The sequence below is a fragment of the Geotrypetes seraphini genome, chromosome 2 (genome assembly GCF_902459505.1).
Source record: "Geotrypetes seraphini chromosome 2, aGeoSer1.1, whole genome shotgun sequence".
Taxonomy (NCBI): Eukaryota; Metazoa; Chordata; class Amphibia; order Gymnophiona; family Dermophiidae; genus Geotrypetes; species Geotrypetes seraphini.
Genome location: NC_047085.1, coordinates 473,153,178 through 473,166,889, shown reverse-complemented (window position 1 = coordinate 473,166,889; position 13,712 = coordinate 473,153,178). Strand labels below are relative to the sequence as shown.

General features: G+C 42.1%; 1 protein-coding gene across 6 annotated transcripts in view; it reads right to left on the bottom strand.

The window, feature by feature from the left end:
• The window catches only part of XYLB (xylulokinase), a 162,742-nt gene that overhangs the window by 53,348 nt on the left and 95,682 nt on the right, over positions 1-13,712 (bottom strand). For all 6 annotated transcript variants that reach the window (XM_033931698.1, XM_033931697.1, XM_033931696.1 and 3 more), the window contains 4 exons: positions 12,237-12,277; positions 10,955-11,070; positions 6,103-6,218; positions 4,892-4,965 (listed from right to left, as the gene is read on the bottom strand). In XM_033931698.1, coding sequence (XP_033787589.1) covers positions 4,892-4,965; positions 6,103-6,218; positions 10,955-11,070; positions 12,237-12,277 — 347 coding nt within the window. The remainder of the gene's footprint in view (positions 1-4,891; positions 4,966-6,102; positions 6,219-10,954; positions 11,071-12,236; positions 12,278-13,712) is intronic.

The following is a 13,712-nucleotide window of genomic DNA, read 5'->3' as shown; positions in this document are numbered from 1 at the left end:
CAGAATCTAAAGGAATATTGTCTAGGACAAAGGCTGTGTCCAGTGAAATGTCCTTTTTCCAAGGGAATATCATAGATTTTGTTTTTTTTATATTTTTTGATATTTAAAGCCAATTTGTTGGTGCTCAACCATTCTTTTATTGAGTCTAATTTCTTGTTGATTATTGAAATTTCGTCTGGATTTCCTGGATCGATGGGGTGCAATAATTGAATATCATCGGCATAAGCGAAAAATGTAAAACCGATAGATTGACAGATGTTTAGAAGAGGGGACAAAAAAATATTGAAGAGAAGAGGGGAAAGAATAGAGCCCTGTGGAATTCCATATGAGGTTGAGAAAGGTTTTGAGTGTTCATTGTTGAAATAGACTTCTAGTGCTCACCATATTTTACATTTATCAACATTTACTATGGAAAGTAATATCCATCTGAATAAAATGTAGTTGTAGCCTCATAATCAGAACACAATCCATTGAAATAAGAAATTCAATTTCTAACTGATATCATGTCCTAGAAATATAACTTTCACCCTGGTTGACCATCTGTTCTTTCCATAACCTAAACCCAAAGTTGACATGCTTGATTCATCTGGCGCTTTTAAAACAGGTCTAACTCCAAACGACTGAATAATGCCCTGAACTTCTTGCTAGTGTTCAAAACCTTACATGACATGGTGCCGGGCTACATGATGACTAAGCTTCCTCCGTACTTGCCGAACAGGTCCCTCTGCTCTCAGGAAAAAATATGGCTCAAAACGCCCCCTAGTCATGCCTTTCAACTGCAAACTGCCAAACGATTTTCCTACACTCACTTCATACAAAGCCACTGGAATCAACTGCCCCTGCAGATCAGATCCCTTAAAGGACTCCTCAACTTTAGAAAAACAATAAAAACATATCTCTTCACCCAACTCCCCTGCCTAAGGCCAATAGATTACAAAGAAAGATTAATGTGTATTGGTACTAGATCCGTGGTATGTATAACATAGGATAAAAACTTATATTGATAAATCTTGCACTGTAACTATGTCAAATTTATCTTGTAAACTGTATATTGGTATGTGTCAAATTAGGATAAAACTTGCATCAAAAAACATGTTCTGTACTATGGCAAATTGTAACCTGTTAATTGTATAGCAGGGGTGCCCACACTTTTTTGGCTTGCGAGCTACTTTTAAAATGACCCAAGTCAAAATGATCTACCAACAATAAAATTTAAAAAAACACAAAGCACACTGTACGCAGAAAAAATATTAATCATCATTTATATTCAGGGGGTTTTTTTTCAAAGAGGTCAAGGCAGATGACTTTAAAATATGCAATGTCACCTCAGTAACAACTATGCAAAAATAGACAAATATACCCCCTCCCCTTTTACTAAACCGCAATAGCAGTTTTTAGCACAGGGAGCTGCGCTGCTCTCAACGCTCATAGGCTCCTTGCGCTAAAATCCACTACTGCATGCTTCGTCTCCTCCAGACCTCTTTCCATTCCCCAACCAACATCTCTTTCCTTCCATGAGTCCAACTTTTTCTTCCTCTCTCCCTGCCCCATCCCCTTTATTTTTTTCTGTCTCCATGCCCCCTTTCTTTCTTTTTCTCTCTGTCTCCCTGCCCCCATTTCTTACTTTATTTCTCTCTGCTGTCTTTCTTTCTGTCTCCCAGCCCCCTTTCTTTCTTTCTGTCTCCATGCCCCCCCTTTCATTCTTTCTGTCTCCCCATTCTGCCTCCCAGTCTTTCTGTCTCCCCTTTCTTTCTCCCCAGGCCATCACCAGGGCTGTTGTTTGGAAACAGGCCCCCAAGCCACCGTTGACATCTGGGAACAAGCCACCGCCGACGTCTGGGAACAGGCCCCCAAACCACCGCTGCCGCCGAGTTCTCACTGTTTCCTGATGCTGCAACAGGCTAGCAGCCTCCCCCCTCCCACCCCCCAACGTCAATTTTGACGTTGGAGAGGAAGTTTCGGGCCAGCCATGCAGTGATTGGCTGGCCCGGCGCTTCTGAAGTTGCTGCTGGCCTATTGTGGCATCGGAGAACAGGGAGAACGCAAAGGCAACACGAGTTCGTGATCGACTGGTCGATCGCGAACAACCTTTTGGGCACCCCTGCTTTATATTATGTATGTTAACCTGTAACCTGTACTGAGCTCTTTGGGGAGAACGAGATAGAAAACAAATTTAATTAATTAATTTAAAAAATTTAATTATCCCTGCAAGATGTCCAAGCCCTAAAGCTGCCCTAATCCTACCCAGAACATGCCTCTAACACTCTCCCCTTAAGATTTAGACATACCAGAGGAAAGATGACCTGCAAGATATCTAAATCGGCACTTGAACGATTTTTCGAGAATGGCCTACCTGTACATTCAGGAGTTTAATTGCCCATACTGCCACTATGTCTACCTTTAAGCCCTATTCTCAAAAAAAAAAAAAAAAATCACCCAAGCCCCAAACGTCCAAAACAAGACTTTAGACATGGAAGAGACCAGTCCTTCCCCTAAAAGCACGATTCTCCAACAGGCATCTGTCATAAGCACCGGTTAGAGAATCGTGTCCCCCTCTCCTCCCCCCCCCCCGCACTGATCGTGGCAGGAAAGATGCCCAGTCCCTCCTATCCGACACTTGCTGCGAATCGCCCCTCCCCCCCGGTAACAATTGCAACAGGAGAGATGCCCAATCTCTCAACTGCCACAATTCCCGAACCTTCCCGCAATGTTCCCAGGCAGAAGGAATGCCCAAACCCTCATGCTGACAGCCTGCGATCCCCCCTGCAATGTTCCCCGGCAGAAGGGATGCCCAGTCCCTGTTGCCGACACCATCCACCCCCATGAAAGTTCACCCCCACCCCCATCAGGGTAGGATGCAGTGGGAGTGGCCTAAGATTTCAATTGGCCAGATCCCTTAGGCCACCCCCTATAAGCCCCTCCCCGGTGCATATCAACCGAGTACTCCAGTCCAAGCTCCGCCCCAGACCCCCCCAGGGGGTAATTGGCTTGAAAAAGTTGAGAAAAACTGAAACAGTATATTCCTGCCTGTATGAGAGCTTCAGATGTTATGGCGATCCCAAGTAGAATAGCAAGAATGTTCCTGGAGTAGCCTAGAGGCAATGCAGTCAACCTTAGAGATGGGGACTCGGGCCCATATTCCACCATAACTGCTACAGTTATGGTGGAATATGTGAGCCTTCCAAAATTCACCCAGATTCCACCGTATGTACATATAGGTGAGATCTTCAGGCATAAGGGCTATTGTGGTGTACAGTTGGGTCCAGCAGGTTTTGGCTTGGTTTTGGAGGGTTCACCATAAACCATAAGGGGGTTATGGTAAGATGTGTACCTGGGAATTTTTATGTGAAATTCACTGCCATGCCCACTGAGGTGCCCCACTGATCTGCTGGGATGTCTGTGTAGCCAGTCTACTACAAATGACTAACCCTCCTACATTCCAATGGCTAGTTCTATGCGTTTCTCACTTGGACTTTTTTTTTTTTTTTTAATGGTTCAAAAAGATAGATGCACTGAGCTCAAATATTCATTTAAAAAGAACAACAAGAAAGACGTTTTGCAGTTTTGAAAATAGGCATGTTTGGTACTGGATTTTTGTACCAGTTCCGCAAAACGTCTACACTCGGATTTAGACACCAAATCAAAAATGGCCCTCCTTGTGAACTAATATATGTGTGCTGCATATAAGTATTCCTGGGGCAGATAGTAGGTAAACTTAGGGTGAAGTCGCAATGCACTTATGGATTTTCGAAAATACACAGGTATAAGCATAAAGTAAGTGCACACACGGTTCACAGTCATAAGCGCGTGGGTCAAAGCGTGCCACTGTAAAAGTTTATTTTAAAGAGCTCCAACTGGGTGTGTGAGGGGGGAACCCCCCCAGTTTACTTAATAGTGTTCGCGCTGCCATTGGGGGTGGTTTTGGGGGGTTGTAACCCCCCCCATTATAGAGGAAACTGAACTTTTCCCTATTTTTTAGGGGAAAAGTTAAGTTTTCTGTATAATGTGGGGGGATACACCCCCCACCCCCCACCCCACCCCCAACGGCAGCGTGAACACTATTAAGTAAAGTGGGGGGTTCCCCATACACACACCCCGTCGGAGCCCTTTAAAATACACTTTTACAGCAGCGTGCTGGAGTCTTGCGCGCGATTGTCTGCTCTCTATTGTCGGCGCGGTTTTGTCCGTTGCGCTTTTGTCCCATCACCGCACACACATCTACACAGTCTTTGAAGCAGTTATCAGTTTGGACATAGATATTTGTGTACTATTGGGCCTGAGAGCTTATTTAATAAAAGCACATAGGTGCCTTCTTAGATTTACAACCCAAGTAGTCTATTATGAATTCCCCACTTATTGTCTATAAAACTAAAGCAAATATTTATGGGCAGCTTTAAGGATTTGAGATTTGTTATAGAAGTTCTTTTTTTTAAATCTTTATTAATTTTCAAATATTAACAGTGCATTGCAAAAATTTTTAACAAAAAACGAATCAGGAAAAGCACTTTAAATATACAAACATTCTGAAAACAATCATTTCCCCCCCCCTCCCATTCATCCATAAAAGTATAACCACCTATAAAATTTCAATAAACTAAATACAAGAAATAATGATGCCTTCCCAGCCCCCTCCCTCCCACCCTGGATGTGTAAGGAAATTAACTAATGTGACAGGACAACTAATATGATTCAACAAACACCCTTCTAAATGCATTGCTATAGCCCCAAAATTCAGTGTTTTAGAAGTTCAACATGATTTATTTCAGGTAACCTCCGAGATCAAATTCTTGCTTTTGTTTTCAAAATTCCATCATAAATTGCACGTGATCGACAGCGTTTGGAGTTGCTAGATTTCAACACTCTCAAGCTTCAGAATATATAATATTTTTACCTTGTGATTATCAGCACTGAATCTGTGACTACCAATGGCTTCAGGAGTAATTTCCATCACGTCAAAATAAAATCCTTAAAAAAGAAAAAGAAGTCAAGGTTTTATACATGGACAGAATCATGTGAATTTGTAGTTTCCTGAAAACACAAAGCAACATAGGCCAGCCATATGCTGTACCCTGAGTTAATAATGGTGGACCCCACTAGCCCCTTAGCACAGCAAGTAAGAAATATTTTATGAATAAATCTTTTGTAATTAAGATTTTATAATTTTTACAATAGAAGACAATATACAAAAGTCTCCTAATTACCTTCCCAAAACCTATTACATCGCTTTATTTGAGCAGGCAATCCCAAAAACAGGCAAAAATATAATCTTCCATCTGCAAACTCTAGGACTCTTATAGTCCCAAGGGATTAAAAATATACTTCTCAAACAAGGATGTAAAGAGCCCAAGAATGTATAAATCTATTCATTTTCTTTTATCTCTTACTTCATACTATCATTCTTTCCATATCAAGAAAGTTCTGCATTTAAATTTGCCAAAGCATCAACGTGGTGATTCATGTTTTATCCAGTGCCAGGGGTGGGTGCCGGGAGGATGTGCAATGGCGGCGGAAGGCAATGGGCATTCCTTCCGCTGCCAGGGGGTGTCGGAGGGTTATGTGATGTGGTGAGAGTGGGCAACCCTCCCACTGCCAGGGATGGTTAAGTGAGCACGGCGGGAGAGAGTGGGCATCTCTCCTGCCAATCTTCAATTTGTTGTTGTTGTTGTTTTTAATTTGCCTAGAGGGGTCGGAGCTGTCAAACCTTACTTTCCTGTCAGTGCCTGAGCCAGCCAGTGCTCAATCACTGATCAGAAAGTAAGGCTACGACAGCTCAGACCTGTGAGCAAATTTTGCACAAAGAGGTTAGGGCGATGATAGAGAATCACTCGGAGTACTCATTTTAATATTAATGACCTCATTGTAGTACATTTGCATGGCAGAATTGGAGACCACTAAGAAACTCAGAAAAGACCACAGTAAGCTGTTTTGATAATCCACCACTAAAATGCATGAACACCAAACCGGCTCGAACCGGTTTAGCAAGCATGTTAAAGGCATGTTTAAGTTTTGAGAATCATCCCCTCAGTGAGGGCTTCCCACCCCTAAATCCTAACCCTTGCCGATACAGTATTGAAAGTTGCTTTGTATTGTCAATAGTCATACCCAGATTTCCATTGTTTCCAATAGGTGTAGATCGCAGGGCTTTTGAAAATTCATCCCAGGAGCCTGATGCACACTCATCTCTGATCCTCTCTCTCATAAGGGAACCATTCTTAAAGCTTAACCACCAAAAACATAAACCAAAATGTTCAAAAGACAGCAATCAGCAAACAATCCAAATCAGGAGTACATTCTTCCTAAGGAAATACTGCTCTTTCTGAGTTCTTCATCCATACAAATTTATTTTAAACAAAACCTCAGTTTCATGGTTTTCTGAGAAATAGTAGTAAATTTAGAATCTATCAGTACTGGAACAAAGAGTCTGCACACTTTTACCAGTGGATTTGCACTAATTTTCAAACTCAAGGCATACATGTACTTTTGCCTTGAAACTCACTACAGGTACCAAACACTCACAGATACTGTCCTTGCTTTACCTGCAGATACATTTTTGCTGGAAAAGTACATGCAAATGGCAGTACCATCCGCAGGCACGCTTTTCATTCACCTGGGAAGCCTAGAAAAACTTGGCAACAGGGAAGGTCCCAGCGGCTTCTGGCTTCATTGTTATCAGCCAATTTAGCAGGACCGGGACCGAAGGCAGGGCTGATCGCAACCAGGATGCGTCGCTGACTCCTCAGTCCCCCCTCCTCCCAGTGGCCGACAAACAGCATGGACAACCACCGTGGCTACCACTGAGAGGAATCAGCTGCCTGCCTCGCATGTCAGAGTTGCCCCTGACCTGCAACTCCATTCCCCACAGCCAGACCCGTAGGTAGGTAGTGTTGGAAGAGGCAAAGGGTAAAAGGTGATGGGGAAAGATCTTGGATGGAGGTGGAGGGAGAGAAAGAGAGATGAGGTGTAGGAGGAAAGAGGGAAGAAAATATGCTGGATGGAGGGGCAAGAGAGAAGATACTGGTTAGAAGAGTGAAAATAAAGGGGGGAAGACAAAAAAACAGAAGATGCTGGAAGGGGGAGAGAGGGAAGAGTTAGCAAAACCTGGAGAATAATAGGATGAGGGAGGTGGAAAGCTGTAAATAGAAGCAGATAGAGATGCAGAAAAATAAATGGAGGATAACTGAAAGGAAAAAGGTTAAAGTTAGAAATGGATGTAGGAGAGGAAGTAAAGAAGACAGGAAGGAGAGAAGGGGCAAATTGACTGAAGACCCTGGAAAGAAAATTAAGAAAAGACTGAAGAAAGCAGAAACTAGAAACTGGGATAAACATGAATAAAATGGCCAGACAACAAAGGTAGAAAACAATAATAATTTTATTTTTAATTTCATGAACAGAAAATGCAGTTTTACAGTAAATTTACATTGCTTTCTATTTCCCAAAGTGTAGAGTGCTGTTTCTCTTTCTCTAGTGTTGAACTGCATATGGTTTCTTGAGGTTTAAGTTTGAGTTTTGTTGACATTTATTTAAGTTTGTAGTTGCATTTTCCTATGTAGGGGCCTTGTTGTGAATATGTTTACTTTGGGATATATGCATCACAGATATTTGTATTATGTTTCATGACTTACGAGATAGCTGATGGGGAAGGAGAGTAAGTCTTTGGCTCACCATGATAACCCAAATTTCTAACCTCAGTTTATATTCGAGTCAACCTGTTTCCCACCCTTTTTGGGGATAGCTTGGGTTATATTCGGATCGGTTTATATTCGAGTATTTACGGTAATAGCCTTATAAGAGAATATTAGTCATTCTATTTCTTTTTACCCTTGATGTTTATCTAAGGCATGGACATTAGTGATAGTATTTTTAACTGTACCAATTTTTGGAACCAGTATCATTATTATTTTTATTATTTGTGCGCTAGGATAAATAAATCACTGATGTCTAGAGGGACCCAAGACAGAAGGAAGACGTTTCTGATGTCTACATCAAGAAGTATTGGCGTTAGGGACTAAATTTCCGTGACAATATCTTAGATTAGATAGTGTGCCACATGTTTTCTACCAACCTTCTCAGTTGAGATTCTTTCTCTACGCTAAAGGAGATCTATGGCCAGTACCTAATTAACACTGTCTTTTACAAAGCCGCAGGCCAGCGAGGTAAATGCTCTGACACTCATACAATTCCTATGAGCATCTGAGCATTTATCTTAACGACCCGTGGTACAAACCTCTACCATGGCTTTGTAAAAGTAGCCCTAATTTATTTAATTCTGGCTTGTAAAATAAAGGGGGACAATGAAGTCTTACTCTGCTTCTTTCTATTAATATTTCCTTATTTGATCATCTTTCCTTTTCAAATTTAAACCTGATGTAATTATATGAAAAGAATAAAAGATTTAAAAAATATAATACAAGATAAAGGGGGGGAATATGGCCCAAACCTCTCCTATTCCTTCAAGAAAGCCAAAGGGCCCATATGAGGTCCTAGAGGACAATGTGATCCCAAGGTGCCCTCCTGAGATACCTATGAGAAGGGAGAAGTAGCGAGAGGGAGTAATCTTTCCTATTCTCTTCATCCATAGTCACCTGAAGGTCCTGTCTGAGGCACCTAAGGGGTTCTTCTGAGGTAACTGCAGAACAGGAAATAAAGGGATCTATATGCCCCTTTCCAACAGAATCCGTAATAGCACTAGTGGGAGTCTCATATCATTGCTACAAGAGGGTCACAGGGCTAAGGAATGGAAATAGATATATTTGCTCCATTATCAACCAGTCTGTCAATTCATTTGAAATCTTCCAATCCTCTGTAGGAGGTGTACTATATCTAGGGCCACTCGACTACTGTGCATATTATGCTGGAAGCAAAAAAAAAAAAACCCAAACCAATCACTGCTACTGGCTGAATATCTACCTCTGTTTGTTAAGTGAAACTGAGTAAACAGTTGGCTTGATTTAGCATGCATTTCCAATTAACATTCACTAACTGGAAAAATCAGTTAGTGATTTTTATTTTACTATAACACACATTAATGAGATGCAATGCATGCAAACTGAATAATGCAGTTTGCTTTGACCTTATAAGTTGCATTATTAATGGATCCAGGTTCTGGACTTACAGGAGTTAAAATATCAAAATTTATTGGTATAACAAAATAAGTCAAAAACAGATGCCAACAGTGATAAAACATGAACATTGTACTGTGCGTAAAAAGGATCAACAGACCCTACACGGTCCGTGTTTTGGCAATAGAATGCCTTTCTCAGGGGGCCTTAGCACAGCAAACTGGCTGTCAGACGGCCGATGGCGTCATGAGGAACACTGTTGTACGAATGCTCTGGCAGCAAGATGTTTTCTTTTTCATTCATTGCCTTTTGTGGTACAAAGGGCCTGTGCTGTGGGTAGTTGGACCGCCTTTTGGGCGTAGACCAGGGGTAGGCAATTCCGGTCCTCGAGAGCCAGAGCCAGGTCAGGTTTTCAGGATATCCACAATAAATATGCGTGAGATAGATTTGCATCTCAATGAGGCAGTGCATGCAAATCCATCTCATACATATTCATTGTGGATATCCTGAAAACCTGACCTGGCTCCAGCTCTCGAGGACCGGAATTGCCTATCCCTGACGTAGACCACCCCACAGTATCTTTTGTGCATTATTAATGGAAAAATAATGCTACTTTATAGCTAATAGGGCTGTACTGAATATTCATATTTGATTCGGCCCCCAAATAGTGTCCTGAAAACATTATTTGTAATCAGCTAAATAGAAATTTAACCTCCCCCCCCTTTTACAAAACTGCAAAAGCGGTTATTAGCGCAGGCCAGTGCGCTGATTGCTCTGCACTGCTCCTGACACTCATAGGAACTCTATGAGCATCAGGAGCAGCACAGAGCATTCAGCGGCAGACCTGCGCTAAAAATCGCTCTTGCGGTTTTGTAAAAGGGGGAGTAAATTTGAATACGAATAATCTGGGGCTCTACAGTGCTAAACCCTTCTGAAATAAACACTTCATCCCTGATTTCATATTGTTTCTTTTATTATTTTTGATCTGTTAAAACTCAATGGGCTCCTTTTACAAAGGTGCGCGAGCAGTTTTAGCGCGCACTAAAATGCTAGCCGCTACTGCCTCCTTTTAAGCAGGCGGAAGTTTCTCAGCTAGCGTGCGCTAAAAACACTAGCACACCTTCGTAAAAGGAGCCCTATGCCTATTATTCATATTCAACATTTGTATTTGGTCGAATAATATTTTTCCATTATTCATATTTGGCCGAATAGTAAAATATGATATTCGGTCCAGATCTAGCTAACATGCAAGCATCACTCCCGAGCAGTGGCGTAATATGGGGGGGGGGGGTGCACCCTGGGCATCCCTCTTCCTCTTCACCCCTCCCCGCTCCTCTCCTTACTGCCGGTGCAAGGTTACTGCCCGCATCGGCGTCGGCGCTCTCTCTGATGTCACTTCCAGGAGCCACGCCTAGGAAATGACATCAAAGGGTGACCCACCACCGACGTGGGCTTGCTGCTCAGGCTGGAGAAGTTAAAAATGGAAAAGGGTGCGCGAGTGGTGGGGGTGGATCGTCACTCACCCTTACTACGCCACTGCACCTGGGGAGCATCTTAAAGGGTGTCACAAGTAAATTAAATGCTGCCTGGAACCCTACCCCTCCATCCATGAAAATTTCATTTGGGTCCTACTACACAAAGATCCCCAGAACCCCCCCCCCTTTTGCTCCAGGACCTACCAGGGTTTCCCTGGTGTATAACGGGGGGGGGGGGGGGGGTTCCAAGGGTGTCATCAGTTCTATTGTAACCTGCAATTTATCAAAGAATATATTTTCTTCCCTTGAAATCCATTATAAATGTCTGATAAAATATTTATCCATAAACAAAAGCATTGCTTTAAAAAATATATAAAACTGATGGATCAAAAAAAATGTTAATTTTTTATATAAGAGTACCATAGTAGTGCCATGTAGGCGTGAACATCAACAGGATTGCAAAAAATGTGGCCTTCTAAAGCAGGTGTTGGTTCTTGAATCCAAAGAAAGAGAGTGTCACTTGTGCCAAGGCTGACCTAGGGAAAAAGTTAAAAAGACAGATTATCCACAAGTCTTTAAACTGAAACAATCCAACTGTATTCTGGAACTGGAACAAGCTGCTAAAAGTTATAGCTCACATTATAACCTACCTCAACACCTATCCCTATAACCTACCTCTACACCTAACCCTATAACCTACCTCCAAAGTCGGTCATTCTACAACACAATATTTTGAGAAATAAGACAATTCTCCAAAGTCAATCATTCTAGAACAAAATATTTTGATTCTCATGTTATCTGAGCAAAGGCAAAATAAATGTCTCCGCTATCAAGCACATTATGAAATAGTACAAAGCCTGAAAAAAATCCTAACTCAATATTCATGTAGCAAACACTGATAGCACTAATCCTTTCATTCAGAAAGAAAGAACCCTAATGTTACATTGGGCTAGGACTTCCTAGCCCCGCCCCCAGGCCCACCCAGTTCCACCTATCCCCGCCCCAGTCCTGTCCCCAATCCTATCCTAGCCCCGCCCCACACTGCCTGCTCTTGTCAAGCAGGAGGAAATCCGCACATGCGATACAATGCGCGGATGCGATACGATGACAGATTCATTTTCAAATCTCTGTCTGTACTTTGCAAGCTATTTTCTACCCAAACAAGTAATCATGAGAACATCGTACCTGACCAATTTTTTTAGTGACAGGCCTCACAAAGTTTCTCTTGGAAAACTGGTGCAAATACAACAAGCAAAATATATGCAAGTATGTTGCACTAAAGTACTGTACTTACCTCTTTCCATCTTAATTGAATTGTAACTTTACTTCCCTTCCACAGATTCCCCACTTGTGTCATGTTTATCTACTCTGTTTTCTCCCTTTTTAATATTTTTAGAATATATTTTTCTTTTTTTTTTTTTTACTATTGTAGTCAAATATATCTTATTGAGCTCAACAGGAAGACAACAAAATGCATCATATACAGGAAAGACAAACTCAAGTTATAGCAAAGAACCCACAAGACCATACCCATTCATCCAACCCCCCCCCCCCTTTATTTACCATTGTAAACTGTCTAGATACATGGGATAGATGGTATAAAAATAAATTTAGAAATTTGGAAACTGTTTGAAAATTGCCTCATTCATCTATAACTTTTCTGCATCTACATTTTGGCAATATAAAAAAGGGTTAAACTTACTGCAATATCTCCTTCTTTCAGCCTCATGCCTGCCAGCGATGCTGAAAACACAGGTACATATATCAGCAGATAGGCAATTAGTGCAATAAACATTTACAACTGAGCGGCACAGCAGAAATTAGACCCTAAACGCAGGATGACAACAGGGTTGGATTGGTTTAAGATTTTTTTTAAAAAATGTTTTACCGGAGAGTTCTGTTTTTGTGCGCTGGGCGCAGTTGGGACTACACACCTTTAGGGATGTGCTTCAGAAGGGGGTCCTGGTGTCTTTTGAAACCTTCAGAATTAGCGCTGCCTTGCCCGAAGGAGATTTTCTGGCCTATTCTCAGATACGTCATTTTCTGCACTCTCAGAAGTGGGATCGGGAGCCTATTCAGTCGCTCGATCCCTTGGCTCACTTGTGGGTCACCCTTAGGAACCTTCCTAAACCGATTTCTGTTCTTTACCAGTATATTCGGGGCTCCTTTTCCTTTCCGGCTCTCTACCAACGGGCTTGGGAGGTAGATCTGGGTTGTACCTTCTCGGTTGAGGAGTGGGCGCTGATCACTACAGAAGTGGGCAAGGCATCCTCTTGTGCACTTATTAAGGAAAATGCTTATAAAGTGGTCGTTCGGTGGTACTACACGCCGGAGCGACTACATCGAATGTTCCCTGGTGCTTCGGTATTGTGTTGGAGATGTGGGTTGGCTTCGGGGACTTTTTTGCATATTTGGTGGGATTGCCCTATCCTACAGCCTTACTGGAGGAAGGTCGTGGGATGTTTATCACAACTGTTACAAATTTTATTGCCATTTTCTCCACAGGGATGTTTGTTGGGCCTTTATAATGTGTGTTTATATGCCTGGCAAACCAAACTTAGACGCTGGGGTTTGGCGGCAGCCAAGTGCTTGATTGCTGCTCATTGGAAGCAGGAATTGGCACCTACTCAATTAGATTGGACTTTAAAGCTTAAATTTATTTATCACATGGAACTGTCTATTGCAAAGCGTCATGGTTACTATTATACTTACACACGGACTTGGACACGAATCCTTGAAAGAATCGAATCTTTGTTTTAAGCTTCTTTCTGGGGGGGGGGGATTGTGGATGGGGGGACTCTCCTGAAGAACCAACAGGGAGTCCCTCTTTGCTAGAGGTAGGGCTGGGTGGTGGGGGGGACATAGTGGAGTTTGGGTTACTGCTTTATATTGGGGGATTGTTGGTATGGTTGGGAGCCCTTTTTGATGATTGTATTGGGGGGGGAGCATTATGAGACTTATAGATCTCTTGTTGTGGTTTTGTATGCTTGTTTGCAACTCTGTTGTCTCTGCTATGCAATTTCTGGTGTGTATAATTTTATACCCAAAATCTTTTAATAAACATTTATTGATAAAAAAAATAAAATGTTTTACCCTCCTCCCTTTACAAAACCATAGCACGGTTTTTAGCACTGGCCGCGGCAGCTCTGACACTCATAGGAATTCTATGAGCATTGGC